Raw genomic sequence first — 12,671 nt, forward strand, 5'->3', positions numbered from 1 at the left:
CCTGCAGCCCACCTTGGTCTAGACTCCGCCCTGTTTCTTACGGACCCACAGCCTTTGTTTCTTTCGATCTGCCGTCTCCATTCTCATAGGTCTCACAGCTCATGGCCCTCAGGTCTGGTGCCTCAGTGTCTTCAGCCCCCCGCCTGGTTTCTCTTGGGTCCACGGCCTTGTTTCTGCGAGACTCACCGCCCTGGGCCTCCAGGCCTGGTGCTGGTTCTGTGCTGAGCACGGTGTGGCGTGGGGTTGTCACAGGCTGTGTCCTGCGCAGTAAACAGCTGCTCTTAGTGGGGCTGGGAAGCTCCAGCCTCTCCCGTCTGGGGGCCCCGGGGCTGACACCTGGCCCAGGGCCAAGGAGGGCACCCCTTGTGCTGGACTGGTTGTTACGTGTTGTCTCCCTTCATCCCCCTGCTCATGTCCCTGCTGTGCCAGAGTCCCCACGGCCACCCCAGGGCAGTGATTTGCTAGGCGGCCTCCCAGGACTCTGTGCACAGTCGGCTCTGGGCTGGGCTTTAGTGCAGCGAAAGGACACGGAGTGGGCTCAGCAAAGGGAAGAGATGCAGGGTGGAGGCCCAGGAGCCCCGGGTGTCAGCGTCCTCTGCCAGTGAAGTTGCACATGGGACACTTGATTCCCCCCAGCACTGAGTCGTGACAACACGTGCCAAATGTCCACTGGGGAGCCCACGAGAGACCCAACCCCCAAGGTTTTGACTGGGGCTGGTCACAGAGGCGGCTGCTGCCTGGCATGTAGCAGGATTGCAGAGTCCCACACCGAAAGCGGGTGCTCTGCACAGCCAGGGCGTGTGTGAACTGTTAGGTGCCAGGGGCCCCTCACAGCACGGGAACCGACCCGCTGCTCACTCTCGGCCGTGGTCTCTGGTGTCCGCCGCCCTAATTCTATCCCCTGTCCCGCCGCCCTAGTCCTGGCAGCAGGCCCAGTTCCCAGAGGCCTGGGTTGGCTGTTGCAGGGCCCCTGGCCACGCTGAAGGACGCCTACTTGGAGGTGACACTGCGGCCCCTGGATGAAGTGTGGCAGGAACAGGCCGAGGAGGCCCTGCAGTGGCTGCAGGCCTGGGTGCCTGGGAGGCCCATCGGGGCGGCCCTGGGGGCCATGAAGGACGTCCTAAAGCTGGTGAGGTGAGGTGCGGGGAGGGGTGGGACACAGCCAGCCGGTGAGGACGGAGACCTTCCAGCTCTCGCTGCCCCTCCCTCTTCAGGCTGCCCACTACGTACTGTGTTGGGCCAAAGCCACGTTGTCACGGGCACTGCGGAGGCTCTGCAACCCCCTGCTGGACCTGTACAGCCTCTCAGCCAGGTAACTCGGGACTGATGTTTTCCCGGGTCGGGTGCGGTGCTGTACCTTCTTCCACCCCCGCTGCCACGCAGGCCCTTCCCACCTGCGTTTTACAGATGAGGAAACTGAGGCTCACTGTCTATGCAAGCCCCATTTCAGGAGCTGCAGAGCGAGCAGTGAGCGAGACCAATCTCTGACCCGATGAAGCTCATGTTTTACTGGGGTGGGTGGGGGATGGGACACAATGAGTCAGTGACCCCGGGTCAGCAAACCTTCCAGCAAGGGGTCTGATCATACATGTTTTAGGTTTGGCAGGGCATAGAGCTCTGGCTCCAACTAGGGCTACCCTGGATGCTCCCTGTGCCTCAGTTTCCCCATCTGTAAAATAGGTCACAAGTAAAAGCCACCATATAAAAATCCTGTGCAGTGGCAGGCGTGGCTCTTGCGGTCAGCATGCAAGCCGAGCAAGGGAAGAGCCGCCCCCCAGGTGGGGTTTGGCTGGGGTGGAGAATGATTTCCCCGGCAGGGGTAGCTCGCAAACAGAAGGGGGCTGCCTGGCGAGTGAGTGGGATCCAGTCCCCACGGGGTGGAGGTGCTGTAAACGATATTCCAGCAGCAGTGAGGGCTCCCAGGCTGCCTCCTACCCCAGTCTGCACGTTCTGGGCTTCCTGGAAGGTAGATGAGCCTGCTGTGCCTCCCCCAGCACCAGAGAGGGAAGCCTTCCTCTTCCCCCTCCACCTCTCATGAGAGCTGGGGTCTCCCTGCTCATTCGGGCCCCACGGGTCAGCTTGAGCTCCTATTGCCGCAGGCTCAGCTCCGTGGCGGATGCTGGCCTCGCCTGCCCTTGGTACCTTGCACAGTCCCCACCCCACGCTGACTCGAGCCCCTGGGGGTGGGGCACACAAGCTCTCTAGACACTGGGCCGTGTTTCTACGCCCAGCCTCTGTCCTCACCCCTCACTACGGTATTTCCCCAAACACAGCACCCCCCCCCATCCCCACGGAGGGGCTCCGGTGCTCCCTGCATCACTGCGATGCTCAAAGTGGTTTTGCTTCAGACCCGAGCATCGCCCCTCTGCTGCTAAGGGACCGAGGCTCACACAGGCACAGCAACCTGCCCTCTGTGTCCCTCCAGGAACTGCTCCGTGGTGGTGACGCTGCCGCCCCTGGGCCTGGCTCAGGTGACCAGCTACCTGGTGGAGGAGAAGCTGCTGTGGCCACTCTGGGAGCTGTCCAGGGCCCACGTGCCGGCCGCGTACTACGGGCTCAGCTGCCGCCTGCTGGACAGCCCGTTGGAGTGTGAGTCCTGCCCTGCGGGGCACAGATGGGTCCCTGGTGGTACAGGAAGCTGGCAGTGCTGGGCCCTGAGATTACTGGACTTCCTGAGGCCCTTGGGAGTAGGGCTGGGCCTCCAGGTCCTGCTTTTTGTCCAGAACACTGTAATTTCTGAGCCTAGCCCTCAGCCGAGGGGCAGGGCGAGTGGTTTGGGGCTCCAGGCCAGCCCCCTCCCCTGGGCCCTGTGGGAGCAGACCTCCGGTTGCAGCTGGCAGGCCACTAATTAAGTCCAGACTCACCAGCCAGAGCCTGCAGCCCCGGGCAGTGCTGGGACCAGATGGGGCTCTGGGGCATTTGTGTCCCACCCGTGCTTGCTGTGTGACCAGGCGAGCCTGCTAACCTCCCTGGGCCTCAGTTTCCTCCATTGTGAGATGCAAGTAGCAATAGGGCTTGTTCCTCTGGGTGACAAGCATGTGCTGTCTGAGCTCAAATCCTTGATGCAGGGGAGATCTTGAGTCTATGCAGGAGGAGTGGGTGATCCGAGTGGGCCCCACGCCGAGGCTTGGGGCAGGAAGGCGCCTCCCTGGAGTCCCTTTGTGTCCAGGCAGCACATTGACATTGTAGAAAACAGCCTGCCCCTCAAGATGTGTGTGGCCTGGGGCCTGGGCCTGTCTCTGACCCTGGTGCCCAGGCGTGCTGCCCTGCCCCGGCCACACACACCCCCAAGACACAGCACGGGCCTGCTCGGGCCATCTCTCACCCACCCTGAAGAGGGCAGGGCTAGGGCCATGGGGCACCTACCTGGCATTCGATGCCAGGAGTCTTTGGCCATATACTTTGTAAAAAGACTCCAAGGTTCTTTCCCCTCCTCAACAGCTTCGTAGAGATACAATTCACACATTTGAAGTATACAATTGGATGGTGGTGATGGTGGCTCACCTCTGTGAATATACTACAAGCCACCAATATTAGGACGTTTGTCTGTGGGTTCACCTGCATTGGACACTTCATATGAACAGAATCCTAGGTGGCCTTTGGTGGCTGTTTCACTTGCAGTTTTCAAGATGCGCCCACGAGGGAGCAGCTTCTGTGCTTCATCCCTTTGACTGCTCAGTTGCCTGTGGCCCCTCCGCTTGGGGAGCTCCTGGAGTTCGAGTCGTCTGGAAGCCGGGATGGGCTCCCTGGGGCCCCAGCTGCCAGGACAGGCCCCATGTCCCTGCTTGGGCTGCCCCGCAGGCATCGGGCCCCCACTGACCCGGCCTTTGGGCCCCTTCTTCCCAGACCACGCCGTGGTGGCTGGAGCCCAGCACATGGGGCCTCGGTGCCCAGTGCGGCAGCCTCCTGCTGGTCAAGGACTTCGCTCACAACACGTTCTCGCTGACGCTGAGCCGGGCGGGCTCGGGGCTCGTGGCCCTGGCTGTGGAGCTGAACGGCACAACCCTCATCCTCTACCCCAGCCTGAAGGTGAGCTTGTCCCCTTGAGACCTGTGTCCACCAGACCAGTCGCCCAAGGAGCTGGCACTTTCAGGCCTGCCGCCCAGCTAGTGGGTCAGACCTGCTCAGCCCCTGTCTGGCCCCCAGACCTACAGGCTGTACAGCTCCTCCCTGCCTGGGGACAGCTGCCCGGACCTCAGTCTGCCTCCTGCCAAGACGAGGAAGGGCAGCCCCAGGATCGAGCTGGCCAGCGAGGATGGGGTCTCCGTCTCCTGTGACGTGCGGGCCGGCCTCTGCAGCCTGACCCTCGGCCTCTGGCACCACGGGGGGTCTGGCCCCAGGAGGGCGTCTTTGGGACAGACTGAGCGCAGCTTCCAGGGCTGAGGGCAGGAGGCCCCGGGACTCCTTGGGGACCTCACAACTGATACAGGCAAGAGGAGAACAGCCTGGATACCTCAGAACCCCAAAGGCCCTCTCTCCCTACTCAGGGTCAGTCCCTGCTCCAGCGGTGGCGGCACCTGTGAAAGCAGAGTGGCCACCGGCCTGGTTTCTAGCACTATGATATGCATATTCTGCCGGTCTCAGCTAGTCCTCATGGCTACTGTCCTGCTTTCCAAGTGACCTGACAGGCCCAGTGAATTCCCTGTTCCCGTGGCTCCCAGCCACAGAGCCTTCTACTCCCTCCTCCCTGGGTGGCTTGGGGGAAGATCGCGTCTCCTTAGCCAAGGACAGGAGGAGGGGGTGGGATTCTGCAGTCCCTCTGTGTGCCTTGTGCTCACACGGGGCCCAGGTCCCCTTGGCCGGGGCAGTGGGGGAGGAACACCCCCCTGCCCCACAGGTGTATCCGCCGGCCTTCTGGGCACCAGTGACAACGAAGCAGCCATTGAGCTGATGGTGCTGGACAGCTCTGTGGCCGGCGGCCTGGAGGAGCTCAGCCGGGCCTGGCAGGTGAGCCAGGGTCCCCGCCCTTTGTCCCTCCCGCCCCTGCATCTCACTGGGCTCTGTGGTTGGGGGTGGAGCTCTGGAAACCGGGCCGTGTGGACCTGAGCAGCACCCAGGGTGGGCTCCTCTTGTCCTGGGAGAAGTGGGTGGCCCGCTGGCCTTGCAGAGAACTCTCCTTAGGGCCAGGATGGGCTTGGGTCCCGCTGAGGCTGAGGCACCTGGGGGAGCCTGAGTCCCGTGTCTGCCCCACCAGCTGGGTGGTGACTGCCAGGCCCCGGGGAAGACTCAGCACACATGCCCAGAACAGAGCCCCGCCTGCTGGGCCTTCTTCCAGGACCCGCCCCCCCACCCCCAGCCGCTCCAGCCTGGGAAACTGCTTCCGGGTGGTGAGTGTGAGGCCGGGCCTGGATCCCTGCAGGAGGCCACTCAGCAGAGGGACCACGGGACAGAAGGCCTTTGCTCTGTTCTAGCCTACGCGCTTCCCTGAGCCATTCCCACGAGTGCAGGGGCAGTGACTGGGGTGGTCCTGATTTCAGGTGGACCCGAAGCCCTTCCTCAGCCTGTGCGTCCAGGACAGCTGTGGCCCCCAGGCGCTCCAGCCTGCCTGCAACCTGGCGGCTGCCTACACCCACCTGTGCGCCCGGGCCTCCGTGCCCCTGGACCCACTTCCGCAGTGCGGTGAGCTGCCCTGGCCAGCAGGCTCTTGGCCTGTTTACTTGGCCTCTGCCTTCCATCTCGGAGGGAAAACCAGTCCTTTGCTCTTAGCTCTTGCAGGGAGGACACACACTCAATTGTCATACAGGGAGCTAAGCGTCAAAACAAAGTCACATGCAAAGGAGTACTTGGAAGGAGAGGCCCAAAGACCTCCATCCACCCCTCATTCCCTGCCAAGTGTCTGGAGTCCCCTGTAACGTCACCTCCTGAAAACTTGTAACCACAGGCCTGCCATTAGGGAGTTTCAGTGTGCACCCCCCCAGGTCCGAAGGTCTGGCCCAGGGAAGTCCTGCCGGGAAGGCATGGACTTCAGATGCTAGAGTTAGCGGCTGCCTGAGATGAGACATAAAAGAAGACATTAAGAACGAAAAAATAGAGTCAGGAAGCGCGGGGTGTCCCAAAGGCAATGAGTAAGTCCATCCTGAGACCCATCAGAAGGGAATTTTGCAGAAAACAACAGAATGTCCTAAAAGCTACCAAAGATGAAAAAGTGATGATCTTTCAAGGAAGAACAGGGAGGCAACTGATCTCCCACCAGCAGCGACACAGGGGACTGGATCTTAAAGCCTTAAGAGAAAGTAAGAGTCAAGTTCGATTTTACACCGAGTTCAATGATTATTACAGATGAAATACATTCTCAGTACTCATCTGATTGGAAATGTCTTTACCACCAATGGACACTTAGGAACGTGTGTTCATCTATGTACGGTGGGGGCTGCCTTCCTGCTGCCAGAGACCGTGTGGCCTGGGAAGCCACCGATACTTACATCCTGGTCCCATCTGGGTCATCTGTGGAAAAGGTGGGCTGACCCCTGGTGTAAACCAAGGAAAGCACAAGGAAGAAATTATGGTAAGAGAAATTAAATAGGAAAGAAATGAAATAGGATCAAGAGAAAAAAGGGGAGAAGACACACAAAAGAGGCTCAAAGACCACCATGCACCCCTGGCCATGCTAAGTGTCTAGAGTCCCCTATAAAGTCACCTCCTGAAAATTTGTAACCACAGATCCGCCATTAGGGGAGTTGAACGTACATCACCTATAATGTCTGGAAGCCCCCGAGGCAGACACCTTCAATCGAAAGCTAAACCGACTCAAAGCACCAGATCCAACTGAGACGTCAGAAAGACACTCTTGAGAATGTTAACACTAAAGAATCCCCTAGCTATTAAATAAACTGAATCTGTAGTTAAAAGCATACTTGTACTTGCTGAAGAGTTATGCACAAAAGAAAAAATAAATGGGACTTCATAAAAATTTAAATTTTTTGTTCTGTGAATGACCCTGTTAAGGGGATGGAAAGGCAAGCTACAAATTGGGAGGAAATAATTTGCAAACCACATACCTGACTGAGGACTCACATCTGGAATATATAGAAAATGGGCAATATACATGGAGACATTTCATCCCACAGGACATACGGGTGGCAAATAAGCATGTGCCGAGCCTTAGGGAACACTACATCTATTAAATCTATTAAAACACCTAAAATAAAGGCTGAAAGCTTCACCAAGAATACGGTGAAACTGTCTCGCAGGGGTACCCCACTGCTCTCGGATATCCCAAGCTGTAAGACATACAGAGAAACTAAATGTAAGTGGATTTAAACTCCCCAAAAGACATGAAGAACAGGATCCAGCTCTATGCTCTCTACGGGAGACTTACTTCAGACCTAAGGACACACTCGGGTTGAAAGTAAAAGATAGAAATAGATATTCCATGCAGAAAGTGACCAAAAAAAGAGCAGGGATAGCTATACTAATATCAAACAGAATAGACTTAAGGTAAAAAGAAGTTACAACAGTTATATATGCACTACTAGCCAGGTGGGGCGGGACCCGCCTGTAGTCCCAGATAGTCAGCAGGCTGAAGTGGGAGGACTGTTGGAGGCTGCAATGAGTTCTGATGGTGCCACTGCACTCTAGCCTGGGAGACAGAGAGAGACCCCATCTCTAAAAAAAAATAAAATTTAAAAGAAAACATATACACCAAACATCAGAGCTCCTGAATGTATGAAACACTGATAAGACGGAAAGGAAAAACAGATGGCTCTACAATAATGGTAGGAGACTTCAATACCTCACTTTCAATAAACAATAAAATGCCCAGACAAAAGATCCAGAAGGAAATGAAAGACTTGAACAATGCTATAGACCAATTGGACCGAACAGACATACGCAGAACACTCCACCCAACAGCATTCTTCAAAAATGCACATCGAATGTTCTCTAGGAAAGAACATACGTTAGGCCTCAAAGCAAGAGTTAATACATTTTAATTGATTGAAATCATAGTAGCAGAAGGAAAACTGGAACATGTGTGGAAACAACACATTCCAAAACAACCAGTGGGTCAAAAAAGAAATCACAGGTAACATTAGAGAATGTCTTGATACCAGTGAAAACAAAACACAACATACCAAAACTGCAGCAAAAGCAGTGCTATGAGGGAAATTTATAGATGCAAATGCTTATATTTAAAAAGAAGAAAGATCTCAAACCAACAACCTAAGTTTATACCTTAAGCTATTAGAAAAAAAACTAAATCCAGAGCTAGCAGAAGAAACAGGAAATACAAAAGCAAAAGAGAAAAATCAGCAGAACCAAGATTTGGTTCTTTGAAGAGATCAACAAGATTGACAAACATTTTTTTGGCTAGAATGACTAATAAAAGAAAGATGTCTCAAAAAACTAAAATCAGAAGTGAAAGAAGAAACAATACAACTGATTTTACAAGAAATAAAGAGAATGGTAAGAGAATACTTACCAAAGAGAATTATATACCAACAAATTTGATAACCTAGATGAAATAGATAAGTGAATTATGAAGAAATAGAAAATCTGGACAGAACTATAACCACCAAGGAGATTGAATCTGTGATCAAAGAAAAGCCCAGGACCACCAGTGACTTTTACCAAACATTTAAAGAATCCATACCCATCCTCCTCAAACTCTTCCAAAAAATTGAAGCAGAAAGAATACCTCTAAACTTACTCTCTGAGGCCAGCATTACCCTGATACCAAAGCCAGATGACAACGCTATAAGAAATCTACAGACCAATATCCCTGATAAATACAGATGTAGAAAAGTTCTCAGCAAAATACTAGTGGACAATAAAAGAATAAAAGAATTATGTACCATGATCCAGTGGGATTTTTTCCTTGAATGCAAAAGTGGTTCAACATACAAAAATCAATATATATGACACATCAACAGAATGCAGGAAAAAAAAAAAAAGTGACCATTTCAATTGATGCAGGAAGAGCATTTACTGCTCCACACCCTTTCAGGATTAAAAAGAAACTAGGAATAGAAAGAAACTACCTCAACAAAACAAAGACCACATATGAAAAACTCATAGCTAAATTATACTCAGTGATGAAAGACAAAGTTTTTCCTCTGAGCTCAGCAATAACACAAGGTTGCCTGCTTTTACCACTTCTATTTAACATGATACTGGAAGTCCTAGCCAGAACAATTAAGCAAAAAACAAACAAAAAACAATGAATACAAATTAGAAAAGTTGAATTATCTCTGTTCACAGATGACATAGTCTTATACGTAGAAAATCCTAAAGATTGCACAAAAAAACTGTTAGAACTAATAAATGACTTTGCCAAAGTTGCAGGACGCAAAATCAACACGTAAAAATCAGTGGCATTTCTATACATTAACAATGAACAATCCAAAAAGGAAAATAAGACAATTCCATTTGCAATAGCATCAAAAAGAATACATAGCAATAAACTTAGCCAGGAGGTTGCAACTTGTACACTGAAAACTACAAATTGTTGCTGAAAATATTTAAAGACACAAATAAATGTAAAGGCATCTCATGTCAATGACATAAGTCTTCTAATCCATAGAGATGTCAATACTACTCAAAGTGATCTATGGGTTTAATGCCAGCCCATCAAAATCCCAATGGCTTTTTTTTTTTTTTTTTGGCAATCATAGAAAAATCCATCCTAAAATGTATATGGAATCTCAAGGGGGACCCCACATGGCCAAAACAATCTTGAAAAAGAAGAACAAAGTTGGAAGTCTCACACTTAACCAATTTCAAAACTTATTACAAAGCTACAGTAATCAAAACAGTGTGGTGCTGGAATAAAGACATAGACCAATAGAATAGGGAGTCCAGAAATAAACGCTTGCATAGATGGTCACATGATTTCAAGAGGGGTGCCAAGACTATGCAGTGGGGACAGTCTTTTCAATAAATGGTGCTGGGAGAACTAGGTATCCACATGCAAAAGAATGAAGTTGGACCCTTACACCTTATACCATATACAAAAGTTAACTCGAAATGGATCAAAGACCTAAATGTAAGAGCTAAAACTATAAAACTCTTGGAAGAAAACAGAGAGGAAGCTTCATGACACTGGACTTGACAATGATGTCTTGGATGTGACACCAAAGGCACAAGCAACAAAAGGAAAAATAGACAAATGGGACTGCACCGAAGGACACTATTAACAGGGCAAATGCAACCTCTGGAATGGGAGAAAATATTTGCAAATCATGTGTCTGAAAAGGGGTTATTAATACTATCCAGACTATATAAAGAATCCCACAATGCAGCAACAACCTGATTTAAAACTGTGCAAAGGACCTGAATAGACATTTCTCCAAAAAAGATATGCAAATGGCCAATAAGCACATAAAAAGATGCCCAACGTCCGCTAATCACTAGGGAAATGCAAATCAAAACCACATTGAGACACATCATCTCAGACCCATTAGGATGGCTACAGTTGAAACAGAAAACAACCAGCGTTAGTGAGGACGTGGAGAAATCGGAACCCTGTGCGCCGTGGACGGGATATAAGATGGCGCAGAGGTTATGAAAAACAGCACGGCGGCTCGTCCACAAAACAGAATCATCATATGATCTAGCAATTCCATTTCTGGGTATCTGCCCCCCAAAATTAAAAGCAGGGTCTCATACACATATTTATACACTGATATTCATAGCAGCATTATTCACAGCAGCCGAAAGGCGGAAGGGGACCCAGGTGTGCACTGACATTTGAATAGATCAACAAAATGTGGTCTATTCATACTCTCAAGGATTATTCAGCCCTAAAAAGGAAGGCAGTTGTGACTCCTGCCACCACACGGATGAACCCTGAGGACATTATGCTAAGTGAAATAAGCCTGTCACAAAAGACAAATACTGTATGAGTCCCCTTACCGGAGGTACCTAGAGTAGCCAAATTCGGAGAGACAGAGGGTAGAAGAGCGGTTGCCGGGAGCCGGGAGCAGCGGTAGTGGGCTGTTCGGTGGGTGTGGAGTTTGGGTTTGGCAGCACGTAGACTGGGCCAGAGGGCCGGAGACTGGTTGCACAGCAGCACGCACGCACCCGACACTACCGCCTGAGCCGCGTGCTTAAAAATGCTTAAGAGGGTAAATTTTATGTTTATATGCATTTTATAATTTAAAATTTTTTAAATTAAAAAATGTATATTTCCTGAGCACCTACACCATGCTAGGCATGGTGATACGACCGTAAACACTGTGCTATGAACACTGTAGTTGTAAAAAAGAAAAGTTGCTCTGAAGGAGACAAAATTCTAAGTGCAGGGACCAGCACACAGACAGTGGTAGACAAACCCACAGGGACGCAGATTGCAGCAGGGAACTAGAAATTACTGTAATGAATAGTTCCTAAATTGAGTAAATCAGTTAATTTACTAATTGCTAAAATTGCTAATTAGTTCATTACTGAAAATTACATATCTGAAAAAGAACCAAACTATAATCAAAATAGATGCCAGAAAAGGCATTTAATAAAAATCTCCAATATCCATATTTTAAACAATTCTCTTAGGGAAAGGGATGGAAAGGAACTTCCTTAACCTGGTAGCTTCGGGTGTTTGGTGCATACCCTGAACTTCACGCTTGACGGTGAAACGTTAGAAGTGGCCCCTTTAAAGTGAGGACTGAGACACGGAAGCCCTGTGTCACCACTTCCATTGCTGTAGTGACAATCCCATCCACAGAGACCGGAAAGGAAGCAGGTTTTCAAACTCGCCTGCTAACGGTGACTGTCTACAGAGGGGGCGGGGGACCCACCAGGGTCTGCCACCCCTAAGCTGGAGGGGTCCATGCCTCAGCATCCAGGGGGTGAGGCTGGCTCTTTCTGAAAGTGGAGAGAAACAGGGGGGCCCCTCTCCTCTGCGCCCTTAGCACATCCTCACACCTCTCCTCTCTTTACAGTTCGAGATTTTGCCCGAGCCAGCTCCAGGCTGCCAAAGGCCTCAAACTCCTTCACCTCCGACCACAATTCCGGCTCCTTGGCAAGGTCAAGATTCTTGGCTGGGACAGAACAGGCAGCAGGAAATGCCAGGAAACTCAGGGGCAACTGCCCTTGCTCCACACACAGCAAGGAGGGGCTGTTTGCCATTGCTTTCAAAATGTTTCCGGGGACATGAGACTCTGGGTGATTCTCTACCTTCCTGCACACCTCTCCACGGCACACTAAGGGACAGAAGGGGAGCTCCGCTCCGGCCACTGCTCTTGCCCAAGATATTTATTCACTTGCTCAACAGCCGTTTCTGAAGCCTGCAGTGCACGAGCCCTGGAGCCCTGGGCTGGCTGCGGTGGGGGTTCTCTTAGCTGCTTGCCGAGGTCCCACTGGGTGGGCACCTGGGGCCTCAGGCCCCCAGGGGACAGCATTCAACGTTTTTCACTTTCTTTTGGGGTGCAGGCTTTTCCCTTGAGCTTTCAACGGAAGACTAAAGCTGGCAGAATGCGAGAGCATGTCCCCTGGATTGCTGGCGTCCTCAGCCACTCAAGGGATGGGGAAGCGTTTCGCCAACAGGGGGCCCCTCGATCCCCCTCTCCACGCAGCCTTTGCCCAGCAGGGTCCAGGTCCCAGAGCAAAGTGTCAGCATGAGAGGCGGGCAACCAGAAGGCCAGATACCACATGCAGCTGCCCTGGTCTCCCCAAACGTGAATCCCTGGCACACAGCAGGCGCTCGATAGAGTTTAGAAGAAGGGTGGGCTGCTCGG

General features: G+C 51.8%; 1 protein-coding gene across 1 annotated transcript in view; it reads left to right on the plus strand.

The window, feature by feature from the left end:
- The window catches only part of LOC138394078 (uncharacterized), a 97,171-nt gene extending 84,763 nt beyond the window's left edge, over positions 1-12,408 (plus strand). Inside the window, 11 exon segments of the mRNA XM_069485695.1 lie at positions 966-1,129; positions 1,215-1,312; positions 2,426-2,589; positions 3,847-3,874; positions 3,876-4,029; positions 4,147-4,333; positions 4,838-4,947; positions 5,195-5,281; positions 5,283-5,327; positions 5,478-5,619; positions 11,877-12,408. Coding sequence (XP_069341796.1) covers positions 966-1,129; positions 1,215-1,312; positions 2,426-2,589; positions 3,847-3,874; positions 3,876-4,029; positions 4,147-4,333; positions 4,838-4,947; positions 5,195-5,281; positions 5,283-5,327; positions 5,478-5,619; positions 11,877-12,091 — 1,394 coding nt within the window. The 3' untranslated portion in view covers positions 12,092-12,408.
- Positions 12,409-12,671: the final 263 nt, after the last annotated feature.

Source organism: Eulemur rufifrons, chromosome 14 (genome assembly GCF_041146395.1).
Source record: "Eulemur rufifrons isolate Redbay chromosome 14, OSU_ERuf_1, whole genome shotgun sequence".
Lineage (NCBI taxonomy): Eukaryota > Metazoa > Chordata > Mammalia > Primates > Lemuridae > Eulemur > Eulemur rufifrons.